The sequence below is a fragment of the Pollicipes pollicipes genome, unplaced genomic scaffold, assembly GCF_011947565.3.
Source record: "Pollicipes pollicipes isolate AB1234 unplaced genomic scaffold, Ppol_2.1 Scaffold_6052;HRSCAF=7182_pilon_pilon_pilon, whole genome shotgun sequence".
Lineage (NCBI taxonomy): Eukaryota > Metazoa > Arthropoda > Thecostraca > Pollicipedomorpha > Pollicipedidae > Pollicipes > Pollicipes pollicipes.
Window position 1 is genome coordinate 8,353,073 of NW_023596805.1, and position 27,910 is coordinate 8,380,982.

General features: G+C 53.7%; 3 protein-coding genes across 3 annotated transcripts in view; 1 reads left to right on the top strand and 2 right to left on the bottom strand.

The window, feature by feature from the left end:
* The window catches only part of LOC119104476 (ATPase family AAA domain-containing protein 1), an 11,250-nt gene extending 5,210 nt beyond the window's left edge, over window positions 1–6,040 (bottom strand). The window contains exons 1-4 of the mRNA XM_037228191.1: window positions 5,943–6,040; window positions 3,768–3,932; window positions 938–1,062; window positions 235–408 (exon numbers count right to left, since the gene is read on the bottom strand). Coding sequence (XP_037084086.1) covers window positions 235–408; window positions 938–1,062; window positions 3,768–3,923 — 455 coding nt within the window. The 5' untranslated portion in view covers window positions 3,924–3,932; window positions 5,943–6,040. The remainder of the gene's footprint in view (window positions 1–234; window positions 409–937; window positions 1,063–3,767; window positions 3,933–5,942) is intronic.
* Window positions 6,041–6,643: 603 nt separating this feature from the next.
* On the top strand, window positions 6,644–21,362 carry LOC119104477 (adenosine kinase). Its single transcript, XM_037228192.1, has 8 exons — window positions 6,644–6,697; window positions 7,586–7,665; window positions 8,067–8,330; window positions 14,905–15,050; window positions 16,075–16,245; window positions 17,307–17,457; window positions 18,147–18,227; window positions 19,210–21,362. Exons 1-8 carry the CDS (start codon window positions 6,678–6,680, stop codon window positions 19,335–19,337), a joined length of 1,041 nt encoding a protein of 346 aa, XP_037084087.1. The 5' UTR covers window positions 6,644–6,677; the 3' UTR covers window positions 19,338–21,362.
* A 1,473-nt stretch (window positions 21,363–22,835) lies between these two features.
* On the bottom strand, window positions 22,836–27,399 carry LOC119104807 (histone H2A.V). Its single transcript, XM_037228528.1, has 5 exons — window positions 27,323–27,399; window positions 27,140–27,217; window positions 24,751–24,864; window positions 23,918–24,047; window positions 22,836–23,234 (listed from the first exon to the last, which is right to left on the bottom strand). Exons 1-5 carry the CDS (start codon window positions 27,323–27,325, stop codon window positions 23,164–23,166), a joined length of 396 nt encoding a protein of 131 aa, XP_037084423.1. The 5' UTR covers window positions 27,326–27,399; the 3' UTR covers window positions 22,836–23,163.
* Between the last annotated feature and the right edge of the window lie 511 nt (window positions 27,400–27,910).

The window sequence follows — 27,910 nt, forward strand, 5'->3', positions numbered from 1 at the left end:
ATGGGGTACAGACTGGTAAACCTTATATTTAGTCCATCTGGTAAACGCTACTGGCATGACAACCTACAGCACCATCTAGTACCCTTCCGGTATGTTAACCTATACCACATCTGGTAAACTGGCCTTGCTGCATGCTCTCACATCTCCCATGCCTTGACACCAACCGCGTAGGTAATCTTCAGCCGACCCAAAGCCGGCGGAGAGGGAAGGTGGAGGGGGAGGGCGGGCACCCACCTGCAGCACGCCTCCCTCGCCGTCGCCTTGGCCAGCATGGTCTTGCCGCAGCCGGGCGGGCCGTGCAGCAGCACGCCCTTGGGTGGCTGGATCAGGGCGCTGCCCGAGAACAGCTCCCGGTTCTGGATCGGCAGGATCACCGTCTCCTGCAGCTCCTGGATCACGTGGTCCAGCCTGTGGCGACGATGGCGCCGGGTCAGAGGCGCCTGGAGCGCGCAGACTGGGGCGAGGACGCCGGCACAGCGCTGATAAGCGCGTATGGCGTCACACATCGGGATGGGGGCGTGGATCGTACGGTCTGGTCTGGTGTGAATGGCCTGGTGTAAAAGGTCTGGTGTGGATGGTCTGCTGTGAATGGCCTGGTGTAAATGGTCTGGTGTGAATGGTCTGGTGTGAATAAGCTGGTGTGAAGCGTCAGATCAAGCGCGTAGGTGACATGGCCAGGTGTGGAGATCTTTTTCCCATCAAAAAGGGAACGCGACACACGCTATCACCTGCTCTTTTGGTCGCGCGCCAGCCAGTTACAGCAGCTCTCCTCCACCGCCTGATTAACTGCACGTCAGGTGGGCCACATCACCGCTCCATGCTGGCGGCACGTGCGCCTTGTCATGCGTTGGGCGCCTGTCTCCCTTCCCCTACTCATTAGCCAACGACACATCAGCAGCCCGCGCAGCTGTGCACGTCGGACGCGCGTGCTACTCACCCCGCGATGCTATCCCACGACACCTGGATGGAGATGGGCTCCACCAGCTGACAGGCGATGGACATCTCGTAGTCGGTCAGCTGCACGCTCTTGTCCACCCCCAGACGCTTCAGCAGGCGCTCCGCCTGCCGCCGGCACGCACAGGTCACACGGGGTCACAGAGGTCACATGTGGGTCTCGGAGGTCACACGGGGGTCACCTTAAGGCCACACGTGGATCACACAGAAGTCACACGTGGATCACATAGAGACCACACGGGGTCACGCTGAGGTCACACGGGGGCACATAGAGGTCACATAGAGGTCAGTAGGCAGCAGCTGATGTAACACCTGCCTCGTCAACAGGGCCTTGTACACGTGCGCCGACAAACCAATCGTCGCAGGGCCCGCAATGCGTTGCTGTTGCGATCATTAGGGGCGGAGACACCGTGGAGGGGGGAGAGGGCGTGGCCAACGTGTCTCCCTTAGCTTTCAAAACGTCAGGTCATGTTCCCCGCAATCCTCGAGAGACCCAAAACTGTCGGACACGTGTTCTGGTAAAGCAAGTACAGGTGCACAAATTCATATAGAGCGCTTAACGTACTCGACAACGCCATGAACACCAGAAGTTCTCGAACTTGGAAGGGGGGATTTCCATTTTATTATTATTATTTCCTTCCAGTCACCAGCCAATTGGGCTAATTAAAAATTTCAGAAACTCGGAGGCTCAGCCCGCCTCCCCTGGTCCCCACGCCTCTTACGCCAGTGTATCTGCTTAACGCGTTGTTGCCGACATGACGTTTAAAACGCAGCAAAAATATAGAGCTGAACAGACCATGCGCGAGCCCCTCGGTAGGAAGCGCATCGCGTTGCAAACGCCAGCGTATGCACTTCGGTTGCTAAACACCTCTCTCTCAAGCTTTTGTGCTGTTGTTCCACACGGGTGAAGCCCGCGAGGCGGGGACCATACCCCATGTTCACGTGACACGTTTACGTTTACGTGTGGGGCGTCGCCTTACTATCACTCTGACAGGAAGGGTGGGCGTTAACGCGCCAACCACTACACTATCGGCACCCTAGTTTCACGTAGGCCAAATTTGTTTGCTTTAACTTTGCCATGACTTATCCGCTAACGTACGTATCGTTAAACGGAGGACGTGTGGCACTAACGCGGCGGAAAGCCTCATGCAGTGCTCTCAGTATCTGCTCTCACAGCAAGGAGGGAATATTTTACATGGGGCGTTCCACATTTCTATGGGGTTTTCAGCTGAAATAGCCATCTCGAAGACCTTTTAGTGCAGTTCACAACCATATCCGTCTCAAGACCTAAATCCCCCAGTTTCTGAACTACGCGTCCGCAAAAATGGGGAGAGTATTTCGGGGAGAGTATATAAAGGTCATCTTGGCATTCATGACGTCAAAGTATCGTCATTCAAATCCTGCTACTTCATAATCCATGCGGCGGTCAAGGCCGAACAAATATCATGGTCGGATAGTTCATATCTGACCTTCGTGAGCACGATTACCAGAGATAACGGTCGTCAACTGGCTCTTGATCAATGTCGTGCAAGGCACGACAACGTCATCAGCGACGTATCGAGAAGCATATTCACTTTACCGCGAAACTGTGTTGTCTAGAGCAGTCGCTTTACTTAAAAGTATACCCAAGCTAACAGTGGGCCTGATCCACCATATGTGATGATTGCTTCAATATCTTCAAACGCGCAACTTTCCTTTCAACATGACTCCATTCGTACGGCCGTCCATCACAAGATACACGCGTCGCTCACCGCACTTGATGATTTTTTTAGTAGCCATGTGGTGAATCAAATTTTAATCATGGGTTTTTAGTACATCCCCACCTCCGTCCGCGTCGGACGGCGACCCTAGTGAGGGGGGGGGGGACGAGGGGGGAGGGCGGAGGCACCTGTCACCCTGCACGCCGTCCCTCCGCTGTTGCCAAGGCCGTCTGTGATAAACTCCGGCCCACGGCAACGGATGCGACTTATGAACCCAAAAATAGCTGTCGTCTCCTCACACTGGCGCGCTGTTGACCTTAAGCATGGAGACTGTAGCTCTGCCAGTCGTGTTGCTTGATTTTGCTTTGGTGTCTTTGACATATCGTAAACAGGTTTTGCAGAATGGCGGCTTACGTTGCATTACGAGCTGCAAAAATCATTACCGAGCGGAGATGGCCCTGTGTTGCCCCACTCCGATCAGCTTCTTCGCTGCTGCCACCTGTGCCACCTGGCCCGTGAACGAGGTTCATTCCCAGGTGGTCTGATGACTGGCGACAAACTGCATAATTTGATATTATGACCTATAAGAGCTGCATCCTTTACAAACGGAAAGACCTAGGTGTTCTTCTCAAACTACATGGATACTACAGTCCGTATACGGGCGGAACACTTCGCCCCTAGGGCTGGAGCTGTTTTGTATGGGGCGTAACCTACATATTCATTTCATTCGACGCGCTGTGACCTTTCAATGATGGCGCCAACGAAAGTTAGGAGACATTCGAAAGTCAGTAAGCGACGCTCGCAGAGTGACATGTCGGCAGCATGACAAACAATGACGGCTAAGGTTCTCGCTGAGGCCTACAGGGCTGAACTGATCATCCATGGTTAGTCCCGCCGCCGTACCCCACAAACAAATATACATACTGCCGCCCACGGCCACCATGACTGGAGGACGATTATTTATCGTGCGGCATTACCGTTGCCACACCCTGGCGGGAGCCAGCACCTACGACGCTTCTCACCCCGTTGCAAAATTTCCCCCGGTGGGAGTCGAACCGCGGACCTCTCGATCCGAAACTCGTCACCCCGCAAGCCGCCGTCCGCCAGCCTCACCCTTTTCTTATCCTCCTGGCGGCGCCTCCTGGTCGGGTCCATCATGTCCACGGCCCACTTGACGCCGAGGTAGGTGATGGCCGACGCGACGGCGGTGCGCACGATCAGGCTGACTATCTCGGCCCGGTCGAAGGCGCGCGGGATGGAGTCAGACATGGTGGCAGCCTGGGGACGAGGGGCACGCGTGGTGGTCGTCTGGTAACCCACTGTCTTAGTCTGGTCGGACACACACAGGATACACTCACACATGGCGACAATACTGTGAATGTGACACTTCAGGTGGTCTGCCTATTCGCCTTCAGCCCAGTCGCATGCACATGGGGTCAAGTCACAATGGTGATAACCTGCAGACAGCATGGAAGGTCTGGTGAATTGCTATTTCATCAGGTTACATGTGGCAAAACTCTGTTAGCACATTGGTTGGCCTGCTGATTGGCTGCTCCATCCCAGCAGACTTAATGATAATCTGTGAACAAGGTTTTGTTGGATGTTCCAACACCTGTATGTTGAAATCAGACATGGCACCCACCCACCAACAGCATACTTGATGTGACCACTCCACCCATGAGTTATGCTTCATGTGTTTTTTTTTTACCTATCAGTGTTTTGGGGTAAATCACCTACAATTATAATTTTGTGCCTAATATGATGCTTCACGGCACAAGAATATTTCATGTGCATGCAATGCATGGGATGCAACCATGTGCATGTGAGACACATGCAGTTGCATGGGACACAGTGGCTATGTGTTAGATGTATCTTGCAAAAGGAGAAGAGAAGTGACAGGTGTGGTCAATGACAAAAGGTATCATATGAACATATCAATGAACACCAAAGGTATCATATGAACAACATAGTCAGGTGATCATAGAGCATATGAACAGACTGTGTATTACAGAAAGTGTGTAGCATGAGCTTGTGGGATCAGTTTGCTTCTATTGATTGGAGGCTTAACCTTTAAATATATTGCTTAAATAAACTGCCAAAAATAAAGCTGAGTCTTCTTCTTGACAAGATTCTGTGGGTGTTCACCATCTTTTAAGCTTGTAAAGCTAGTAGAATTCAGCCAGTAACACAGCCTACATTCAGTTCCCTGAGACATCATCTGTATGCTGGACACCAATAACTTCTGGAGGAGGTGGTGGCCAGGGCATGATGTCACTGATTAGCATGCCACATTGGCTGGTTTATCACCACTTGCACTCTTCATGCACAGTCTATTTTCCATGGACATCTGGTCGATGTTAAATGTGATGAAGCTATCCTGCCTGCACTAGGCACTGAGAATAGGTAAAATGCAGTTTCTAACCCATCTCAGTGTGTGAAAGCATTTTTGTCCTCCATAAAAAATGTGTGGTGGGGTTATGGCCTATAATTTTAGGCTAGAGTTAGAAATTCAAATATAAAAATTATGATACAACCCTAGACAGCCTTTTGTCATGAACAGGTAGCCAAGTTATATGGAGAGGTTCACATTCATGTGGAGTTTTTAACTGAAATAGCTATCTTAAAGGCCTTAGATGCCATTCACAATCCTGTCCTTCTTAAGACCTATAGACATGGTATAACAGCCATCAATTGGCTATGAATCAACATTGTGCAACATATGATGACACAATCAAACCATGACACATTGACAAGCATATTTATTCAACAAAAAATCATGATATCTAGAGCAATCTTTTCCACTTGAAGATACACCAATAGTTAAAAGGGAGCTCGCTTTATCATATATCATGCTGGCTTTAATGTCTTCATGTGTCAAACATTCCTTTTACAGCTGGCTGGCCTCTTGACCCAGACTTGACTCTGAGGTAATGGCCTCACCTTAAAACTTAGCACAGTTAAGTTCACATAAGACCATATTTCCCCAAACCATAGTGTTCATCTCAGGGGATTACAGCGAAACCTTTCCACCCAAAATTGTGATGCTCAAACAACCAACCGGGTCACGATCAGGCGAAAGGCAGTTAGTACTGCTGTTGGGCCCAACATGTATGACACGTTTCTCGGAAGCAAACCGACCGAATTATGGAAAGATGACGATTGAGAAGCTATACTGTTCCATACTATCTTGTTCTGTCATAGAATGACCAGCGCGGAGCATGACATTGCAAAGCTAACACCAACCCAAGTGCACTCCCAGCTAGATGATAGTAAACGGTTGATACTCACCCCAAAATAAAGCAATATGTGCCACTTCCAAACGCCCAGACGCCCAACACTGAATACTCTATCACACAAATATCCGCGATGAACCCGGCACCACGACGGACCACCCTTCAATGGTACTTCCCGGCATAGAGTCCAGCATTTGCCGAGATGCTCACAAGAAATACAAAATGTCCAAAATAAATGATATTGCACCAAATTAGTTATACAGCACTAACAAAAATCTGCTAATCAATTATTTACAGAGCAAGATCCGTCACATGTTTAACTGTTTCATGCCGTCATTTCAACATTTTCGTTTGACACCAGCCTTCATTTTAGATCTAGATCAAAGGCTATGCTGGTTTATTACTTCACGTACTCTGAGGCAAATTAGCTCAATTTGGGAGAACATACACTAAATTCTCACGGCTTGGTACTGTCGTTATGGCGTTACATTTGTCTCTACATCATAAAGCGCCATCATTATGCACCAATACAAACGTCATATTAAGTTTATTAAAATTGGCGCAAGGAAGATAATAAAATTTGGCTACAAATAAATGCATAGCCAAGAAATTGGTCTTTTTTGTTATTTCCAACAGATAACATGTCAAAGTAGTACCTCTGTGCGGCACATTTATTTACGAATCTATGTGGTGTTACGGTGCAGAACCCTGGCGCTAAGACATCATTCAATGACTACGGCCAACATCCACAACCCGCCCTCAGTCGGTTGTATTCTGAAAGGGGGAGGTCATGTCTCCTGTCGGTATTACGTGAGTAACGTGCGAGTCACGTGGCCGTTCTAGCAAGCGTAAGGGGCGGAGATTCCGGAGTCAAGCCCAAGATGCAGAACGTCTCGATGTGCCGTTGGCTTACTGGGGGCATTGTCGGCTTCAGATGGCTTCTACGTGGACCGCGGGCGCTGTGGGAACTTGTTCAGCTCTGAACGTGGCACTTGTTTCTCCTCAGTCCTTGCTGCAAACAATGGTTTGTGTGTGGTAGTCCGGACAATGATTCATCCTTTTTGACAGTAGCTTGAATTTACATCAATGGTAACCAAGGGGCAGATTCAGAACACCCTCCTGATAGGGAGAGGTTGCGGAAGGGGGCAACGCCGGCTTGGGCGGCAAAATACAAAAAGGGTTTGGATTTTTAAAATCTCATAAAATTGGGCTTCCTGTGCTCTGAAAGAGTGTTCTGCGGTTAACTTACCTCCCTAAGATTTGCACAGATTGTCCTGGAGGTCCAGGAATATCCCTGATTTAGCCTTCATGGTTACTCCCCCTCTGGACCTGCCTTAATGAACAATAGGCCCCCATTTTGTGGCAGCTTGTGCTGTTGGAAAGCAAACCTTAGTGTGTGTTTTTTTACTTATAGTTGCAAATGTTCATATGATACATTTCATTGTTACACATGTTGCTACTAAACATGCATAATGATGTTGGGTATATGCATCAGCATGCTCAACCTTAGAAGTTTGGCTAATTTTTGCAACTTTCAGATGAATATATATTTTCTCCTCAAGCATGCCCCTTTCTTGTCCTGTGATCAAATGTCCAGCAGAGCTCCTGATCCAGCAGCTTTTATATGCAACTGTAATGCCATTTGTGAGAGCCTGGATGGTGAGTTTGTACATACATAACCATTTCCTTTCTCTTCAGTGATGGAATCCTGTTTGGGATGGGCAATCCCCTCCTGGACATCTCTGCCCATGGTGACCAGGAGTTCCTGGATAAATATGGTAAGAAATGTAGATAAGCCAGCCTACATATATTTCTGTGGTGTCCTCTTTTATGCTTCCACTAAGTTAGGGACATTATTAATTGTGGTAGATATTCACCTTTTTTAACTGAACATATTGGCAAAGGCAGTGTGCATATTTTGTGGATTTAATGGCCCATAGTTCATTGCTTAAATCTAGACATTCACTGTGCCACACTGCATATGCTGTTGTGCATGAAACTACTGCACACAGACATGACTGCACCTGTGCAGTAGTTAAAAGAAGCCATAACAGACAAAGCAGATGAAACATAAATCTAGTCTTCACCTCATCACATAGGGTTATCACACAATTCCCCATCAAAATGCATCCACTGACTCCCATCAAGCAACAGCACCAACAGCATCGCCTTCCATCAGGTCTGAAGGCCAACAACGCGATCCTGGCCGAGGACCAGCACATGCCGCTGTACGACGAGATGGTGTCCCGCTTCAAGGTCAGCTACGTGGCCGGCGGCGCCACGCAGAACGCCCTGCGCACGGCGCAGTGGCTGCTGAGCCGACCGAACGCGTCCACCTTCTTCGGTTGTGTGGGCCGGGACGCCACCAGTGAGAAGCTGAGTGATGCGGCCAGGGCCGACGGCGTCAACGTGGTGTACCAGTACAACGACAGCACACCCACCGGTGAGTGGTCCCGGGGCGGGGGAGTCCTGCACGCGGAGAGAGAGTGATTCGGTGCGGCGCTTGGACTCCGGGGCGGTGGCTGAACTCCGGGCTGCGAGTTAAAGGCAGCATTCCACATTTGTATGGTGTTTTTAAGTAAAATAGCCATGTGGAAGATCATTGGGTGCAATTCACAGCCCCGCCCTTCTGAAGAACTAAAACGCTCTAGTTTCTGAGCTACGCGTTCGCTAAGATGTGCAGACTCTCCCATGCAGACTATTTCAAGGTCATTCAGGAATGCGTGACGCCGTAGCAACGTCATTCAAATCCTGCTACCCCATTGGCCATGCATCGTTCAAATGCATGCCACACCATTGGCCACGCAACAACCTTCAGTGTCCCTGGCCCCCCGGCTGCCGATGCTTCTTACGTAGAAGTGATCTGCGTCCGTAAACGACAGAACGCAACCAGATGCAGGTGGCTGCTGCACGTGGCGTGGATTCCAATAGTCAACATGCTAACTACAACATACGCTACGGGCTTGTATTACGAGGATCGATACAGATAGTGTTCACCTTCTTCACTTCCCGGTTCACTTGTTATGGTTCACCTGCTGGTACCAGCGAGCTTCCGTCGGCGTACGTGGGTTCTGGGGCGGGTCTGACGTGGCGCTGGCGCTGGGACAGATTTTCATTGTGCGGTATGTAGGCAACGTTTGCTGGTGCAGGCAAAGGCGGTTGGTATGGCCAGCCAGGCGCGGCAGGAGAAGAGCTCTCGCCGTAGCATCGGAATACGGTGCCTCCGGTTCGAATCTTGCACACTGCTTACATTGCAAGGTCCCGTTGCGACTATCGGTGCGAGAGGCTCCGATCTGTTTAGCGTGTGTCCTTGAATAGTCTCGAGATTGGTCAAGTGCTGACAGCGGGGATGATCCTTTGGGGCTAATAAGAGGACGCGTGTTCGATCCCTGCTGGGCGCTGTTTTTTTTTTGCCAAGCCGCCTCCTCCAGCTGACGGGGCAGCGTAACGTTCGACAGATGTAGACGGATTCACCGGTCGTAGCGTCGATCGCAGGCGGCACCGCAGTCCCGTGCCTGCCCCGCTACGCGCGAGTCGTGCTGGTACCATGGGGTTATGACCGTGGCCGCTCGCGCCTCCCCCCCCCCCTCTCTTGTGACCGGGCCGGCCGGCGTGGCTCGGATCGGATTGGCCGGCGGTCCCCCTTTGATGAGCGGCTCGGAAGCTGCCGCCGCCGCTCTGGAAGAGGAGAGTCGGCTCTCCGGCTCGCCGCTGGCGGGAAATGCTCTGACGTCACAGCCGGCGGGGTACGGGTGACGTCACCAGGCGCTAGAGTGACGTCACCGGGCGGGGATGACGTCACCTGGATCCATCGTCCGGAGTGGAGGATGTGTTTTCAGCTGTTCCACATGGTAAATGGTGCATTTTACTGGTCATGGACACCACATCCTAGTGGTGTAGGAATGGACCGGGTGGCGGGGCGGCGTAACCGTTGTGCCTTGTTGTGGTGGTATGGATCGAAAATGTCGGCATTATCATCTTTGAAGGTCCCCAATCCTGGGTATAATCTTCGCTGGTCGAGGCCCTCCAAAGAGTGACGTCACGTGCTCTGTGTGCCCGCTGAAGCCATGCCAGGGCACCGCGGAGCCGTTTTAAGGTCGATTCAGACCGATCGGCGTCGATTCATTCAATCGGCACCATCCTCCCCTGTCCTCAACGAGGCCATACACCGCCTATGCATTAGGCAGGCTGGGTTCACCGGGGGGAATAAGACTTATGTCTTTGTAGTAATGGTTCTTTGGTTTCAGTTTCTTGTGCAGCAAGCTGGGGTATTCCTGATTGGTATGATTACCATTCTTCTCAGATTTTTGTTCCAAACAGTTAACGGTGCAGTATTTCCGCAGACTTTAGATTTAATGGGTTTGACGAGAAACCACCGCGGTTTATTGATGGTAGTATTAGGACGTTCCTGTAGGCCAGGGCTTAACGACGTGGCTAATTGGGGCAAAGGTCCAACAGAGTCGCGCTACCGCCGCCCCATCCCAATTGTCCTCGTCGCCGTGTCGTGACCTAGTCCTGTCGGCGGGTCACGACCGCCCCCCCCCCCCCGCCCCCCCCCTCACCCCCCCCCCCCCACCCCTCCACCTGCCGTGAACTGTCGATTGAGTCGGCGGAATCTCTCGTTATACCCCGGCTGCTCAGTTCTCCGCCTCTCGGGAAGGGCCCGTGTGATGGGCCGCCTTATCACGCGGCTCGGCGCTCGAGTGGGGCAGATCGTAACGGAGCGGGGCGGGGGCGTCTCGCTCGTGACGGTGCGCGCGCTCATGTGCCGCTGTTCTCGGCGGCGCCGAGCGAGCCCCCCCCCCCCCCCCCCCCCCCTCCCGGGGCTGTGGCCGCTGGCGGGCGGCGAGCGGCAGCATCGGCAGCTGGCTGCGGCCCTGGGCAGGTATATCAGTATTCAGCCTCGAATTCCCCCCCCCCCCCACCCCTCCCCCAATCCTTACATTGGAAAGCCGCTTCGTCCATTCATCAACGTCAAGTCACATGACACAACGTACACGCGGAGAACACGGCGTCGCGCACGGCGCGTGGCAACATGAGATTAGAGTCCATCTGTCACCAATATTGGGCCCAACTGAAATGCACTCTGCTTGTTCCGCGCTCGAGCGAGTCGATGTGGCGACTCTGACAGCTGACATGAAGTTCAGTCGACGTGTGTTTATTCGTCGGGGCGGGAGCGGGGGGGGGGGGGGGGGCTGAAGAAAGCGCGTGGTCTGGACACAGTCCAGTGGGCGAGTTCGTCAGGCCCCGACTGTCGATGGGCGTCAGCACGTCGGGGGTGTCCCAGTCCTGCCGGGGATCCCGCAGCGGGCTGTCGGTGACGGGAGTGCTCCAAGACAATAGGGCGGCGCGGGGGGTGGGGGGGGGGGGGGGGCACTTCTGTGTGGTGAGGAGGCGGACCCAGACACTGCTCCACTAAACACAGCTTCAAGCATTGGAAACTGCCGTCTTCCGCTCCCGTCCGCCCGCCAGCCCTGACCACTTCAAGAGCACGGTTTCCTGGTTCAAGCCCATCTAAGATTGCGCGGGGCTATTCCAACCAGGAAAGTAAACAAACCCTTGCTGTTTGTTCAAGCAAAGTTAATCCAACAACAGTGAGCAGACATCAGCGCAGGCGTACTCCCACACTTAGATACTGAACTAATTCTTAAAAGCACAAGGCATGGAAAAGACAGTCTTAAAACGCAGGTGCATGGTTCACTGCCCGCCGGCCAGAAGAGCGCGAGCTGACTCCACGCTGACCGATCGCACGATACCGAGGACTTGAAAGGGCTGCCAGTCTGCTCGCCACAGACTTCACAGAGGCGTCTGCTCATTCACCTGGCCTTTGAAGTCGTCCTCAGTGCTGAACCTGGCACATTAAGCGTCACGTCACGTTGTGACGTTGCCCGCTTGATGGCTCGGGCGATGACTGCACCAAACGGGCGTCGCCCGCTCCTGCGAGGCGTGACGCGTGTTGGACTCCGGTGACGTCGTCACGTGCCGGTCCTCTGGCGCTCGACGATGCTTTCAACGCTTGAAGGAAGAGAGGTTCTCACTCCCGAGGGCTTGGACGTTCTTCTTTGTGTTTCTTTTCGTTATTTTCCTTCGCGGGAATTGGACGGGCAAACGATGCCACGTTTATCAGCAACCCCCTGCTCTGCTGCCTCTCGACCCTCCCCCGTCCCTCCTCTGTTCCCGCGTCTTAGTCCAGCCCAGGGCTCCACCAGCAGACAACGCCTCCGCGATCCGCCGGTCGTGGCGTCGGCCGTGACCAGCTGCAGCCTCGCCGGCCACTGTGACCCGTCGGTGACAGAGCCCGGCCGGCTGGCTGGTGCCTGGCGCCCGCCGCGTAAACAGCGCGCCGCCCGGCCGGCCAGGACCGCGCGCCGCCGGTCGGGCTCGGTCAGGGCTCCGGATGACGCTGGCGTCGGTGCCCGTGTGGCGATTCCGTCAGTCGATGGGGAAGGTCATGCCGTCCGTCTCGGGCGGCGTGTCGGCGCCGGTGGCTGCGTTGTCGCGCCGGGATGCGAATGACGTTTTGCGGTGTGGGAGTGAGATCCAATACCGTGCCGCGGTCGTATGGTGCATACCAGATGCAATATAAACAGCTTGTATGCCCATGCAACGAACCGCATCAAGCCGCTTTTTTGGAGACCATCTGAGACGATCACATGGGGTCATGGGGTCACGACGTCATGCGGTCATCAGCAGTACAAACGAATCACATTCCATCGGCGGCTCGTGCCAAGCTGTCGGCCCAGCCTCCTTCCGGATGAGACAGATGATGTGTGTCCGCCGCGGCGAGCTGTATTCTGCCGCTGACTGCCGTGCCGCTGCGAGCCGTGGCCGTACCCGACCGGCGCAGGCTCGTCTCGTCTCATGTCTAGACTGTGACTAGCTCCTTTGATAGCTGGCAGACCGGTGTCACGTGTGGCGCGGTTGTTGTGTCTGGCGGCCGGCTGGCTATTTCCAGCGCGTCCAGAGGGCCGTAACATTTGGCTGTGATGTCGGACGTGCGACGTTTTGATGTCACATCTCAATGACATCCGAAGATCTGACGCTACTCTTACGTTCGAAAAGCCAATGTCACGCCTCACATGATCCAGTAACGTAATACATAATGTAGATCATAGAACACAATGCAATCACGGCAGAAGAACCTACGTCACTTTTGACACTCGGCTCCAGCGCCAGCGGCCTTTTCCCATCTGCCGGGAGGCCGCGGCGTTTGGCCGACCCCGGTGGCGCCTGCTCGACTCCTGTCGCCGCTTCGGCCGGCCGACAGGTGTGACCCGAGCGAGCGTGGTGCGCGGGCCCTCCGCCAGCGGTGACTGTCGACGCCTACCACCACCATTGGGCCGGTTGGTGCCTCTGGGCCGCTTAATCCTGGTCATTCTAGCACGCGTCCGCCGCGCGTGCGTTGTCATGCAACGCATCCTCCGCGCTCGGCTGGCGTGGCGACGTCGAGCCCGCCGGCGAGCGCGCGGTCCGGCCCGCCCCGCCCGTGCAGCAGCGCACGCCCAGTTGTCCTCTGTCGCGCACGCGCTCCGCCCCGCCCCGCCCCGCCCGTGCAGCAGCGCACGCCCAGTTGTCCTCTGTCGCGCACGCGCTCCGCCTCGCCCCGCCCGTGCAGCAGCGCACGCCCAGTTGTCCTCTGTCGCGCACGCGCTCCGCCCCGCCCCGCCCCGCCCCGCCCGTGCAGCAGCGCACGCCCAGTTGTCCTCTGTCGCGCACGCGCTCCGCCTCGCCCCGCCCCGCCCGTGCAGCAGCGCACGCCCAGTTGTCCTCTGTCGCGGGCTGGCAGTCGATTCAATTGACGGACGGACGTGTAACGCAGCACCTCCGGACGGCCGGGTGCCGTCGGTGGTGAGATGGAGCTTCGGTGGCGCGCTGCCGGCTTGCGGGCGACGTGCTGTGTTGTGATTTGATATGGACAGCCCGCACGAAGATTGCAGGTGAAGGTTACCAGTCTGCAGATGAAAACCAGGCGATCAGAGCGCTCCATCGGGATTAATGTTTTATTTTAGTGTGAAGTAATTAACGCACACGCTTGCACGCAGGCACGCACGCACGCACGCACGCACGCAACCCATATATATATATATATATATATATATATATATATATATATATATATATATAGGTGTGGGTGTGTTGGAGCGTCCGTCCGCTCCCGGCTCTCGCTGGCGGTGGTGACAGCTGCCGCCAGCCTCTGCGGTGACGGCCGAGCGCGCTCCTCGCGCCGGCGGTTCTGTCTCCGATACAGACGTCTCTGATAACCTCGCTGACCGGAGAGAGCCGCCGCGCGGCGGGAGTCGATACACGGCCCGTGCTGACACCGGCTGCAGCCGAGCGGTGCTGGCGTCGTCCCCTGTTCGGCTGCGGCTCATGTGGCCGCTGTTTACAGATCGATGCGCGACGGTAGTTACCCTGTTTCTGTTCGGTGTGTGCTGACGCCAGTGTTGATTGCGAGCCTGTCTGGTGATGTCCCCCCCCCCCTCCCGCCCCCTTCTCCGCTCCCTGTTGGCTCCTCCGGGTTGGGTCTGTTTGTGATAGGGTGTCGTTCGGGGTAGTCCCTCTGTTTCTGTTCGGTGTGTGCTGACACCGGCGTTGACTGCAGACCCGTCTGGCGATGCCTCCCTCGCCCCGCCCCCGGCTCCCGCTGCCTGTTAGCTCCTCCTTTTTTGCTCTGCTTGTGATAGGGCGCCGTCCGGTGGTAGTACTCCTGCTTCTGTTCGGTGCGTGCAAGTGGTGTCAATTGTTATAAATTGTTGGCGCCGGGGAGGGAGTGGAACCGACGGCACGACAACATTAGCTCTCCCAAATGTTCGTCCCGCGAAGGATTTGGCCCACTTCATGTTGACAAACGGCAATTTCATGTCTACATTTGGCATGATATATGGACCAGTCCTGTATTTAAGCATAACCAAAGCCATCAAATAGCGCGCAACATGAGCGTGTCTGGGCGCGAGCCGCGCAGACCGCAGCTGCCCGGTACCTGTTCACCGCGTGCTCACGCTGCTGCCGGGCGGCAGGGCGGTGCGCGGTGGTGGTGACGCAGGGCGGCCAGTGTCGCTCGCTCTGCGCGCATTTGGCAGCCGCTAACTGCTTCACGGCCGCCCACCTGGAGGACACCGCCCACTGGGCGCTCGTGGAGAAGGCGCACTACTTCTACGTTTCGGTGAGGCCGGTGGCCGAGCGGCCGCGCGCGGTGGTGCGACGGGAGTGATGGTCGAGATGGAGTGATGTGTATGTGTTGTGTGATGTGAAAGTGTGTGTGCGTTGCACGTGGCAGCTTGCTGTGTGATATGGCAGCCCGCCGTCAAGTGAGTTGTGGCGTTGAGTGCACATTGCACGCGGCGTGGCGTGCATGATCTATGCATGCACGTGTGTCTGTATGCATGCATTATGTATGTGTGTCAGTGTCATTGGGGCTTTACGACGCGCTCAGCTGCTGATACTATATGACGTCGCCTGCCTCTCACCCTGGCAGGAAGGGCGGGCACCGCGGGGAATCGAACCCCATACCTATGCGTTATGTATGCACGTGATGTGATGTATGTGGACGTGATGTGATGTATGCGGACGTGATGTGATATGGCGAGTGATATATATGATGGTGTGATGTATGATGATATAATGTGTGATTACTTCGTTTGGTGTTCATAGGTGACTTCGGATTCAGAGAGCTCGCTGTGCAGAGGGTATCGTGCGTGCTCTGAAATCGCCACCGAATTTGTGCCGATTATGTCACAGGTCAATCTCTCCGGAAAGGGCTACCGGGGTTTGACGGGCTGTACTGCGACACGGCCGCCCGGTCGGGGTGGTCTGTCACTGGCCAGTTACCTGGGTGGCCGTCTGAAATCAGGCGGGTCGAGCTATGCTCCCGCGCTCTGGCTTGTTCTACCGACCCGCCGACCCAGTGTCTGTTCACCAGACCACGAAAGCCGACCTGTCACAAGAGTGTGGCTAACGTTTCTTAAAAAAAATTGCTTAACTTCTACCGGCTTACATGGGCATCGTCCGCCTAGCGAGCTTTAAAAAAAAACACTCAACGATTGCTGCACAGGATTATTTTTTTAATCTCTAGATGTTCTAGTGGTGGATCTAAATTTCACAATTCTCCCGAGTCAATGCGGTTAGAGGTCTCGCGAGTCAGATATGCCACGATTCATCTAATTGTAACGACCTCGTTCTTCCCGCAGGGCTTCTTCCTCACCGTGTCCATCGAGTCCATCCTGAAGGTTGCACAGTTCGCCGCCAAGCACAACCGCGTCTTCATGATGAACCTCAGCGCACCGTTCCTCTCGCAGTTCTTCAAGGACCAGCAGATGAAGGCCTTCCCCTACGTTGACATCTTGTTCGGAAACGAGACGGTAAGGCACCAGGCTGAGTGAAACAGCTGGCCGGTGCTGGGACTTAGCCCCGGCTGGCCTTGCGGTCTCTGGGAGAGCGGCACTGTTGTCAACGGTACTAGAAGCGAAACTGTGCTTAAATGGCCTTACGTGTGAATATTAAGTGCTGTGGTTATCGGTACTGTACACTGACCGGCGTGGGAGACAGTGCAGCCTAAAGGAAGAGACGACACATTCTCCGTCCAAGTCAGCAGACGTGTAGGGAGCTTTGCATCTTCCAGAGGGCTTTGCGTCCCACAGAAATGTAGGGCTCGGCCGATCAGTTTTGGACCAAAATGACGTGCGAATCCCAAACCACAAAAAACAGATTCCTTCATTTTCGGAGGTTTGGTATTTCCCCAACACTGAGTTGTGAGGCATCGTGTGTGTCGGTAGATAGGTCTCAATGGTCATGGGGGTGGCATCGTACATCTTGCCGTTTACCTAGAAGGATTTTTCACAGTTTTAGTTAAAGGGATGGACTTTGTATTTTCGTTGCTGCACATCCTCCTAGCTAGCAGGTACAGAAGTTTGAATGAATTAAGGTGAGAGAAATACTTTTTATTTACAGGCGCGGCATATTTGCAATCTGTTGAAAAAGCGCGGCTGTGAAATCCGCTGAAATCACAGGTATCAGGGGGGAGGGTCAAAATCTAAAACACAAAACCCCTTGCTGCCGTAGCGAGACGACAAAGTATCAACATTCTTTACCAGCATTTTCACCAACGTAGTGTTTTGTGCTGTTTTATTCCCACCAAATTGTCCATGCCGCCGTGACCTCGGCTGTGACCGTAACTGTGACTGGCTGACTGTGACTGTGATTCACTGTAATTTCAACTGTAACCATGACCGTGACCGTGGCCGTGACCGCACTCACTATAACTGTAGCCGTGACTGTGACTCGCTGCAACTGTGGCCGTGACCGTCACCGTCACCGTGACTTACTGTAACTAACTAGGACCATGCCGGTGGCTGTGGCCGTGGCCATGGCCGTGACCTCCCGGTGGCGGCGCCTGACCCCGCCCTGCGGTCTGTCGCTGCAGGAAGCGGCCACGTTCTCCGCCGAGCAGAACCTGGGCACCACTGACATCAAGGAGATCGCCCTGAAGGCGGCCGCCCTGCCCAAGGAGAACACCAAGCGCAGCCGCATGGTGGTGTTCACGCAGGGCGAGCTGGAGGTGGTGGTCGCCCTGGGTAGGTCGATAGAAGTTCAAGTGCCGAGGTCGTGCAGTAGATGGCGCCACGTGGTGAATATTTGTGATTTGCTTGATTCGGCAGTTTTGCGGTGTGAACGTCAATGTATGGCGCCCGGCATCTAGCTGCCTTGGCGGGCGCGGTTGATCAACCTTCGGGTTGATTGCTGACCTTTTAGTGGATTCAGCAGTCATTGGCCCTGTTAATAAGTTCCAAACCGATATTTCTCAGCCCACTGAAATAAGCTTACATTGTCCTTGTCAGTGACGAGATTTCCCGCTGGTCAGTGTGAGATCTGTTATCTTGGGCGCTGTTGTCACTTATCACATCTTGACCTTTCTAATCCAGCCTCTCTTACTATAAGCCCATGAATCGTCTTGGATATGTGCCAGTGCCAGGTAAACGCGACTCACGAATGTTCTCTACAGCGTCGCTCTGCTTCGTTGTGTGCCCCCCCCCCCCCCCCTGCCGACTTTTGCAAACTGGCAGGGAGCAACACCCGCGTTGTCTGCGTGTAATAACTGATCAGCGAGAGCCCTCGCCCTTGAATCGAGGGGTCGAGCGTTGGCCTCGCGCCTCAGGCAGCCAACCCCACCCTGACCTTCACGAGGTCTTGCGGACGGCGGCGACCCTGGCAGCTGCAGGCGTCGGTCAACAACAATCCGTCACGATTGTCACCTGTGTTGCAGACGGCAAGGTGCAGACGTTCCCCGTCGGAAAGGTCGACGATGTTCTGGACACCAACGGCGCTGGTGACGCCTTTGTTGGAGGTACGTGCCGTTACGTTGCCGACCGGCAGGTCCATTAGATCTCCATGAACTGCGGCGCCTTCGGTCCTTCATTGTCAGCTGCACCTGGCGGGCGGCATGAGTCCTCGTGCGAAGCTTGCAGCGTTCGTCTCTTCTTACTTCCTTCGTTCTGCCTTCCTTTTCGCTTTCACTCCTTGCTTTCTTTCTCCCGACCTTCTTTGTTTCGTCCCTTCTCCTTTTTCCTTCTCCTTTGTTTGCTCTTTTCTTCTTTTCTTTTGCCTTCCTCCGTCCCTCCCTCCCTTTGTGTGTCTCCCTTTTCTCCATCCCTCCGTCCCGTTGTCCGTCCGTCCGTCCGTCCCTCCCTTCCTCGACGCATTCGTTCCTTCTTCCCGGGGAGATCCGGCCGTTGTGCCACAGCTGCGCGCCCTGTCGTCTGCTGCACGTGTTAGTTGAGACTCGGCGCGATCAGACAGAACGGAGCCGGCGCCTCACATTGGAACAGACTCCCCCAGACTGTCTGCTCGGCGATCAGACAGAGCGGAGCCGGCGCCTCACATTGGAACAGACTCCCCCGGCCTGTCTGCTCGGCGATCAGATGTCGGCCGGACCCCGAGCCGTTTTTGCTGATCTGACAGGCGTCTGCCTCAAAGTTTCACAGTCACTGACATAGATACCTGGGAAGGCACATGTCCCGGCATCTAGATGCCTGCTGAGTTTTTAGTTAGTTCCGCGATTTTTTTGCTTTATGTTTTTTATACCGTACTTTTGAATTAATGTGGAGTAGCTATGTCATACTGTGCCGGCATGCAGCTGACGGCTGTCACTTGAAAGCTGCTGCGTGACTGCTCGCATTCGAAATCGTCGAACAAACGTCTAACCTGACATGAGCGCAAATAACCTCTGCAGTCGACGCGCCTTTAAGCCCAACCCCTCCCGCATGTCGTGCCGTGCTCGTGACCTCCCACGGCCTCGTGGGTCGTGACCTCCCCTCCCCTCTCGGCAGGGTTTCTGGCGCAGTACATCCAGGGCCGGCCGCTGGAGGTGTGCGTGCGCTGCGGCGTGTACGCCGCCCAGGCGGTCATCCAGTGCGAGGGCTGCACCTTCCCGGAGCGGCCCGAGTTTGTCGAGTAGCCGCGCGCGGCGGTGGCGGAAGATCGGCGGCTCGGCGGCTCGGCGGCTCGGCTCGACCCGACTTTGGCTGGCGGCCCCGCGGCTCGACGTCGGCCGAGCTTCTGGCGGCTCCGGATCGACTCCCGGGGGGCAGGGGGGGGGGAGCTGGCCAGAAGATAGTTTGGGGGAGACGTTGAGCCGTCTCCTGGTCCCCTGGTGCGGTGCGGCACGTCAGGAGGCGTGTCCTGGTGCGATCGGGGCTCGTCCTGAGTCACGCGTGATGCCAGGCTGATGTCCTGCTGCCGCCTGTTGTGAGGTGCACTATGACTGCACGTCACGGACAGCAGTCAGGAGACACCTCCTGACGTGGGGCGCCGCATCAGGAGCCATCACCACGCAATACAGCGCCTTCATCAGCGGGCGTCAGCCCTGCGTCGCAGCTGTTCTCCCCAGGATGGCTGCTTGACGTCAAAATTCGACATTTCACCTTCACTTGGACATTCGAGGGACGTTAATGGGTTACGAATGGGTTTTGTTATGCTGTTAGGAAGTAAGTTTTAACGTTTTGGCTCCGCGTGGACAGTGACGCCACTGCACTCAGCTGACTTCGGGGCGTGGCCTGCGCGCTGCCGTGACCGCATTTGATGCGCGTGGGGCCGACTGGGCGGGGGTTCCTGGCGGATGCGTGGCGATGCTGCAACGGCCAGCGCTGCGCCGGCTGGAAGCGGAGGGTGAGGGCGGGCGCGTCCTGTGCCCATAGCTGGAGGCATTTGCATGACGGGCGCGGGGAATACTTCTGGGTGGGGGCTGGGTGGTGGCACGCGTACCGTCTCTGGGATATTCGCACCGTACAATAATCTCTGTTCCGTGCAATGCCACGTGCGTAATACGATGTGAGTGCTAGCGACTGCAGGGCTCAAAGGTGTTCGGGGCTGTTCAGCCACGTGTGACGTCTTGCGCTGCGTTCTGGCGGACTGCACTGGTCTTCGGCAGCAGTCGTAGACTTCTCAGACTTTTTAGACTTCTGTCTTACTCACTTCTCAGACTCGTTCAGACCTCTCAGACTTGTTCAGACTTCTCATACATCTAAGACTTGTTCAGACTTATCATACATCTAAGACTTGTTTGGACTTCTGATGCATCTCCGACTTGTTCAGACTTCTTGTACTTCTCAGACTTATTCAGTTTTGCCCAGACTCGGCAGCAGTCTCGGGGCGCGTTGTCTGTGTGACTGGACGTATCGGGGCCACTTCATGCGCGGTTCCGTCCCTACGCCTCAAAGAACCCGGCATCAGCTTGTCACGTGATCTTGACCAATGTCCACACGCACTGTTTGGCCCCAGCGGCGCATAATTAACTGCAGACGGACTGTTGTATTGTTACCATATCCCTTACCTCGTCTGGCATTTTCAAGGGACCCCAGGTATTTTGGCGTATTCGCGAGGTGTGCGCCGCGCTGGTGCTGATCGCCCGCGCGCGCTTCGGTTGCTGTTGGCCCGGCTGTTGCAGACATTTTCCAGAGGCAGGCGCTTCGTTTGATGCGTTGACACAAGCGCAGATCGAGAAAGTGCCTTACCTCAGCGTCGTCTGGTGGTTTTCGTGGTGTTTTCGGCAGATTTGTGCGGAGAAAACTGTGAGATTGCACCGCATTTTGGAGCGTGCGTATCACGATGGCGTTTTTCTGCTTGCGCATGTCACTAGCTGGTGCACTTGTACGCTGGGTGAACTGGGGCGAAACTTGGGCATTTTTTCTCCAATACATTCCCGTTATATCCTTTTTCTACCTCCCCAGACTCCCGAAACATCCTGCTACAAGAAGCCCTGCCATATTGGCTTAGTGCGGCAAGTGAAACTTCATACCATGTAACCCGCATTTTTATTTTGTTTGTTTGAATATAGCAGGAACGCAGACAACCGGCGCGCGTGGTGATGCTGTGGGCGAAGAGCATGCGACAGCCTTCCTGATCAACTGATCCCTGAAGCACCCAGTGAGTTGGCCCAAACCGAGGGGGGCCAGGCTTTTACCAATATACTCAGCGCGGGATATCTCGGTATCTGAACTTACTGGAATGCACTGCCTTGGATTTAGCGTCGTGGCATGAATTTGCGCTCAACATCGGGAAGTTGAAGTTCCCGAAACGGCCTTCCCTGAGGAGCATTGGCGACGCCCGGTAGCCAATTTGCAGCATCAAAAGTGCTGCCGTTTTTGCGCGACAGTCAGGGCCAGGGGCTTTTCGAACGATACTTCCGTCTCACACGCTGCCTCAAACACCTGTTCTGTGCACGAGGCACGGCGGGCCCAATGTGTGATCAAGTTCCTCTCTGACGGTTGATCGGCAGCGCACAGATGCTGCGGCCGGTTCGGATTGTACAAAACCAGCGGCCTCACAAACCAGAAATGACTATCGCACGCCCTTGGGCGTGCAACCAGGTGCCTTCCGCGATCTCGAGTTTGCTTCAATTTTTCGCGATGCACAGACCTTGCTTACAGGCGTCTTTTCGCTTTTTGCGATGGAGAATGCCCTGAACTTGACCCACGCGGCCAACATACAGTAGAGCTTCTCGCGAGCAGTAGAGGAAATGCTCACGCTCCATGCTTGACGTGAGTGGTTACTGCATATGAATCATATAGCCAACGTTTGCTTCACGACGCTGTTGAACCAGTACCTCCTGCTACATCGAATGTCCTTAGCTCAGCATAAAATTGTGAGCTTGCAATGCCGCAACACCATGTCAAGGCATTTCCTCCTTACACCGAGATCGAGTTACATATACACAGCAGTCAGTTTCGGACATGAAAACCATCCCGTCAGGGTCCGCCGAAGCAGCTGACGCGCTCGAAAAACATGCCAATGTCGAAGCTGGCACCAAAGCCACACGCTAAACCATCCGACTAACCCGGGAGCGCCCTGAGCTCACCGCCCGGGACATCTCGGCAGCGCGCAGGCACGGGCGCCGCCGGCGACGTGGCTGACAGGCGAAGCGAGCCTCCCGAAAAAAATATTGAAATCCAACGCGTTCATCGCACTGCAGGAAGAGAATGCCCCTGTCTTATTGTTGCATCTCAAGGCCCCCTCCGCGGCGGGTGCAGAAAACTGCCCTGCTTGCTGCGCATGCACTGGCGAGCCCGTTACTCTGATCCAGCATGCCATCACGCCGAAAAAAAGAACGCAGCTCCCAATTCGTGGCGTTCGTGACCGTTCCACTGCGACCTGTAACACACCAGCTCCCCAACTCCCGAGCAAGGCCGGGTCAGCCGGTCTGTTCAAGCTCAGAGTTCGCCAGACCGAGCACGAACAGATGCACAACCTTGTGTGGCAGCACTCAGTGGAACTCAAAAGCTAATTCCAGGCAACCACTCAGTTCCTCCACATCGAGCCACCGGCAAAAACTCACTCATCCCCCTCCCCCACAAGGGCAGAATCATCACTGCCCGCCACCTGCTCTCGAAACTCTACATCCAGGAACTCTCCCTAGATGACAGCACTTACCACCGGCAGCCGTCGACAAAAGCCAACAAAATGGTCGAAACGATTTGTATTGGATGAGGTGATGTGCGGGCCGAGCCCAGCAGTGTTCCCATGCACCCCGCGCGCAAGCGTGCACACAAATCCAATCATCCGAGCGCTAAAATCTCCCGACGGACTGGGCAGTACACAAATTCCGAATCGCCGCTATAAAATCACCACTCTGCGCGCGCGCGCACCACAAACCGAGCGTCTAAAACCCCGGCGCGCCGCCGGCTGACGCTCGCGCCTCTCGCCAGCGCCGCCCGCTTCTGCGCATGCGCGGGGCGCCGCCCGGGCCGATGAGTTTGTACATGAGATGATGGTGGGTGGAGTGACATCTACTTGTTGCCCGATTGTGTGGGTCCGCCCTTCTTGCCGATCAGCGACTTGTGGATGTGCGGGATGACACCTGGCGGGAGAGAGGGGCGTCAGAGCGAGCCGGGTTCGGAGATGAAAATCACAGGTGGACGTCAGGGGTCACGGGCAAGGGTCATGGGCGGCCGGCAAGGGTCGCAGGCGGTCAACAAGGGCCGCAAGTGGACAGCAGGGGTCAGAGGTGGTCAGCAGGGGTCGGGAATGGACAGTACAGGTTAAGAATGGACAGCAGGGGTCATGACGGACAGCACAGGGTCACCTGCACTCAGCGAGGGTCAGAGAAGAGTGACCTCAGACCGCCGTTTCAGGCCGACGTCGACTCGTCAACCAGAAAACGTTTACTTGTTAGGGCACCAACTGAGCCAAGGAAGCCTTAGAGCACATCATCTGATGACTGCCACAGATAAATAAGCAAACTACCTAGACTAGTTGCATGTGCAGTACATGCACAATGATGCACACACATCCAAGGTCAGGTTATTGCCAGCGAACGCTGGTCTTCACGAGGCAGCATAACCCAGCTGCACTGATCAGCCAAAGCTCAGTCTGCTCCTGAACCCACTTCTCTGTCAGACCCGAACACACCCCCAACTCAGCTGAATCACAGTCCCAGCAACCCCACCCCACTCAACCAGTTCATCTTGACACCCCACTGGAGCTCAGCCCAGCCCCCGACCCTAGGACAGGTCAGGTCAGGTCAGAGGTCACGCCACTGACCTCCGCCGGCGATGGTGGCCTTGATCAGGCTGTCCAGCTCCTCGTCGCCACGGATGGCCAGCTGCAGATGGCGGGGCGTGATGCGCTTCACGCGCAGGTCCTTGGACGCGTTGCCGGCCAACTCCAGCACCTGCGGCACGCCGATAGCGGTCAGCTGATGGCGGAGGCGCCAGCCGCAGCCGCGCCGCTCAGGAGAGGTGGCAGAGGCGCTGCCGCGGCCGCGATTGCGCACGGCCGTTCTCCGAGGAGCGTCATAGCTTTCATATAAAGCATTCCAGTTAAGATAAAACGTGAGGATCATGATCCAATCCACCCGATGATTGGTTGGTGACCAATTGAGAGATTGATTATCCAATGAGTGATCAATGACCAACCAAATGGATGAGCAATGATTAATCACATGAATTATGCAATGTGAATCGCGACCAGAAAATGTCCTTCCGCCATGCCCGATGATAACAAGAGTGCCAGCAGTGAAGTGGTGGTGACAATGTGGCATTTGGAAAGCATAATGAATGAGCTGCGACATCGTGATGACAAACTATCACCTGCTTATCAGTCTCCAACAAGGGCCCCCAAAAACACAGAAACCACCCTGGCCAATGTGCACCACGTTGGGAGCAAATGACATTTTCGTGAACTTTTCCGATATCAGGCACCGTGACAACGCTGATTTCGGTTTAAGGGCGCGCTTACTACCCAGTAGCATGGCACCCATATAAGGCGACATGAACAACGAAGTACCACGGGCGCCATCGTGAGTGCTCCACCACCAGGTCCAGCGGTGATGTACTGCGGCCCGACAGCAAGGCCCCTGGAGCGGCGCGCCGTACCTCGGCGGTCAGGTACTCGAGGATGGCGGCGCTGTAGACGGCGGCCGTGGCGCCCACGCGCCCGTGAGACGTAGTCCGGTTCTTCAGGTGCCGGTGAATACGGCCGACCGGGAACTGCCGACGTGATGACGCCCGTTAGTCCAGTGCGAGCAATGCCCATTCCTGTCATTATTTTTGGACACAATTTAATAGAAAATTGTCACATCATCTGCGTATTTCACGCTGAATTTGTCATGCTCGTTGCGTGCATGCTCACTCCGCCTCAATTTCCATACCAGTGGGGGTATGACCAGTACGCCCCAGGTCACATGGCATTTAAGAGACAACTAGCACCATACACTCACAGCATGTAAAGCCATCTGCAGTTCTGTTCGGTAAACGTATCAGAACAAATCAACTGATGGACTACATTAGCCAAACTTGTGCGGAGGGTAGAGGAGCCTTGCATATGCAGTGCTCTGGCCATACCCATAGCTGACCATGTACACAATGACAGTGCTGACATTACTGCACAACCATCTTAACAATTCCTCCAATGGTTTTGGCAGCATGGCAACAAGTAGCTTTGTCACTGACAGTTGGCATGATATCAATGCATAAAATGCACTGTCCCCTGCCACAATGGATTCATGTCCTGAAGTATACGTGATAAACAATAATTGCAACTGATGGTCTGGGCTGCATGATCTACATGATCATGATCTACATGCAATGCTGGTAGTGTGATAATGTAATGTAACACAATAATGCAATAATGTAACAATAATGCAATGGCCATAATGCTTTGGTGGGCAATACCTTTGGCTACATGAGGTGTGACAACTGGTAGCATGAGGTCAATGACCTAAACATCTTTGTTGCTGGAGTCACTGGAGCTGCAATGTGACATATTGTATGATGTATGTCCCAATGATGTTCATCAAACATTGAAATACCACAATAAATGGGGTGTTCCACACTTGTATAGTCTGAACTACAACAGCCATCTTGAAGATGTCAGTGCTGTTCACAATCCTGCCATTAAGACCTAGGCCCCTCTAACTTCTGACCTATGTGCCTGCAAAAATAGGGAAACATATCATGGAGAGTATTTCAGTCACCCTGGCCTTTGTCATGTCATTCAAATCATCCTATTCCAAACACCACACAGCAATCAAGGTCACAAAATATAACTGTTGATGTATTCATACCTGGCATTTTCAGCTCAGTTTCCTGACAGAATGGACATTAATTGGCTCTCAATCAGTGTTGTGCAAGGTCCAATGATCTCGTTGAACCATGACATATTATGGAACAATGTACTAAGTAAACTGTGCTGTTTACAGCAATCTTTTCCACTTACAAAGCATGCCAATATGCTTAAGTTAGTTTGCTTCATCACGTCTGGTGCTTGCTTCAATATCTTAAAATGTGAAACATGCTTCCTATGTCATTAATACCATATTGCAGCCTGCATTAATTCTTGGACAGCAAACAACAATCCAGCAGTTCTGCACAAACTGTACAGGTGAGGCACAAACCAATTGTATTAGTGCTTCCATCTATGAATTGCAAAATCTGTCAGCACTAAGAAAACCCCGGTGTTGCATGGTCCCAAGCAAAGCGTGGAATAGTGCTATCTTCAAACACATGATGTATGAAGATGGAAGCAACTCAACCACACTCACTGGCATTCATCCAATTAGGTGTTGCTGAGATCTGCCATGGTTTACTGACTGGCTACTTAGTGTTATTGCATGTTAAAAACCACTAAAATAGGCTTGGATTGCATCACTTGGTGCTTTATATCATCTGACTCAGACATTTACCTGATGTCCACAACAAAATGTAAGGTGCTCGAAACACAATGCATCCATGTGAGTTAAATTAACATGTCTGGTTTAATATCAAATTCATGCTATCCATTACATTTTTTTAAAGAAATGCAATGCATATACCCCAATACTGCAATTTTGACAGGGGCACCCATTACCTGGCCCACAAAACCACTCACTGCACTGCATGCCTATGTGCTATCATTAGCACAGAGACACACAATACATACTAGTTAGCAAAAACTTAGTCTGTGGCCCTGAAGTGTTGTTTTCCATTTACCATGCATAAGACACTACTGAACACTAAGCTAACAAAGATGCAAGGCATAAACATTTACCACAACCTTGCACCCCAGGTCACAATTTGTGTCAACAGGAAAACAGCTTATGAAAAATGTATTTGAAATTACATGTATGTGGCCAATTGTGTAAACGAGTATTTCAACATTTAAGTATGGTCAAAATGCGCCAAAAACGTCTACCACTTAGCAAATCACAAAATGCAAACTACAAATGCGGATTCAACCCAGACATCATGTGCAAGTAAGTGAATTTGATTCAACACGTCCGGTTACCTGAAGCCCCGCCCTTGCAGACCGGGAAACAGCACGAGCCTTCGCCTTTCCAGAGTCCTTGCCGGCTTTACCTCCTGCCTGGAAAACAATGACACAAGATGACACCAAGCTCCACGCACAAATAACTCGAATTATACTAATGAAAGAGGAAAACGTCGATCACGCACCGTCAAATGGACTCACCATCTTTGCGATGCTAAGCTCCGCGACAGCAACCCTACGGGCACCCGAACTCAGATACCGCAAAGCCGCTAGTAACGGAAAGCTACTGATTTCAAATGATGACGTAGCCACACGGTCGGCCAATCATCGCAGAGGAGGGTCAAATTTTGGCGGGATTGCACAAGCGGTAATAAAATGACAAAGCAAATTCAACGTACGTACAAGTTTTTTGCATGAGCTACGCGCAGAACGATTGATCCAATTTCGAGAGCATGAAATCTTTCAAATTCAGTGGAATTTGGGGCCTATTACGGCACAGAATAGACGATCCCTGCAAAATAAAACAGACGACGACCTGCGTGCGCCTATGCGACAAGTAATAAAAGCACTTGTACGGTGTTTTCATTGCTTGTTGTTTTATTTGGGGGGAAAATATTTTTCGAATGAAAAAATAGGTCACTGCTGAAATTGAGATTAGGAAATGATGTTGTATCTCACAGCCTTCATTGAAATACAAAACGTTCTAGGACTGATGATGTTGCGCCGTTATTGTCACCAATAAGCGTAATGTGGCGCATGAGAGCATGCAAATGCGAGTGTGCATAAGAC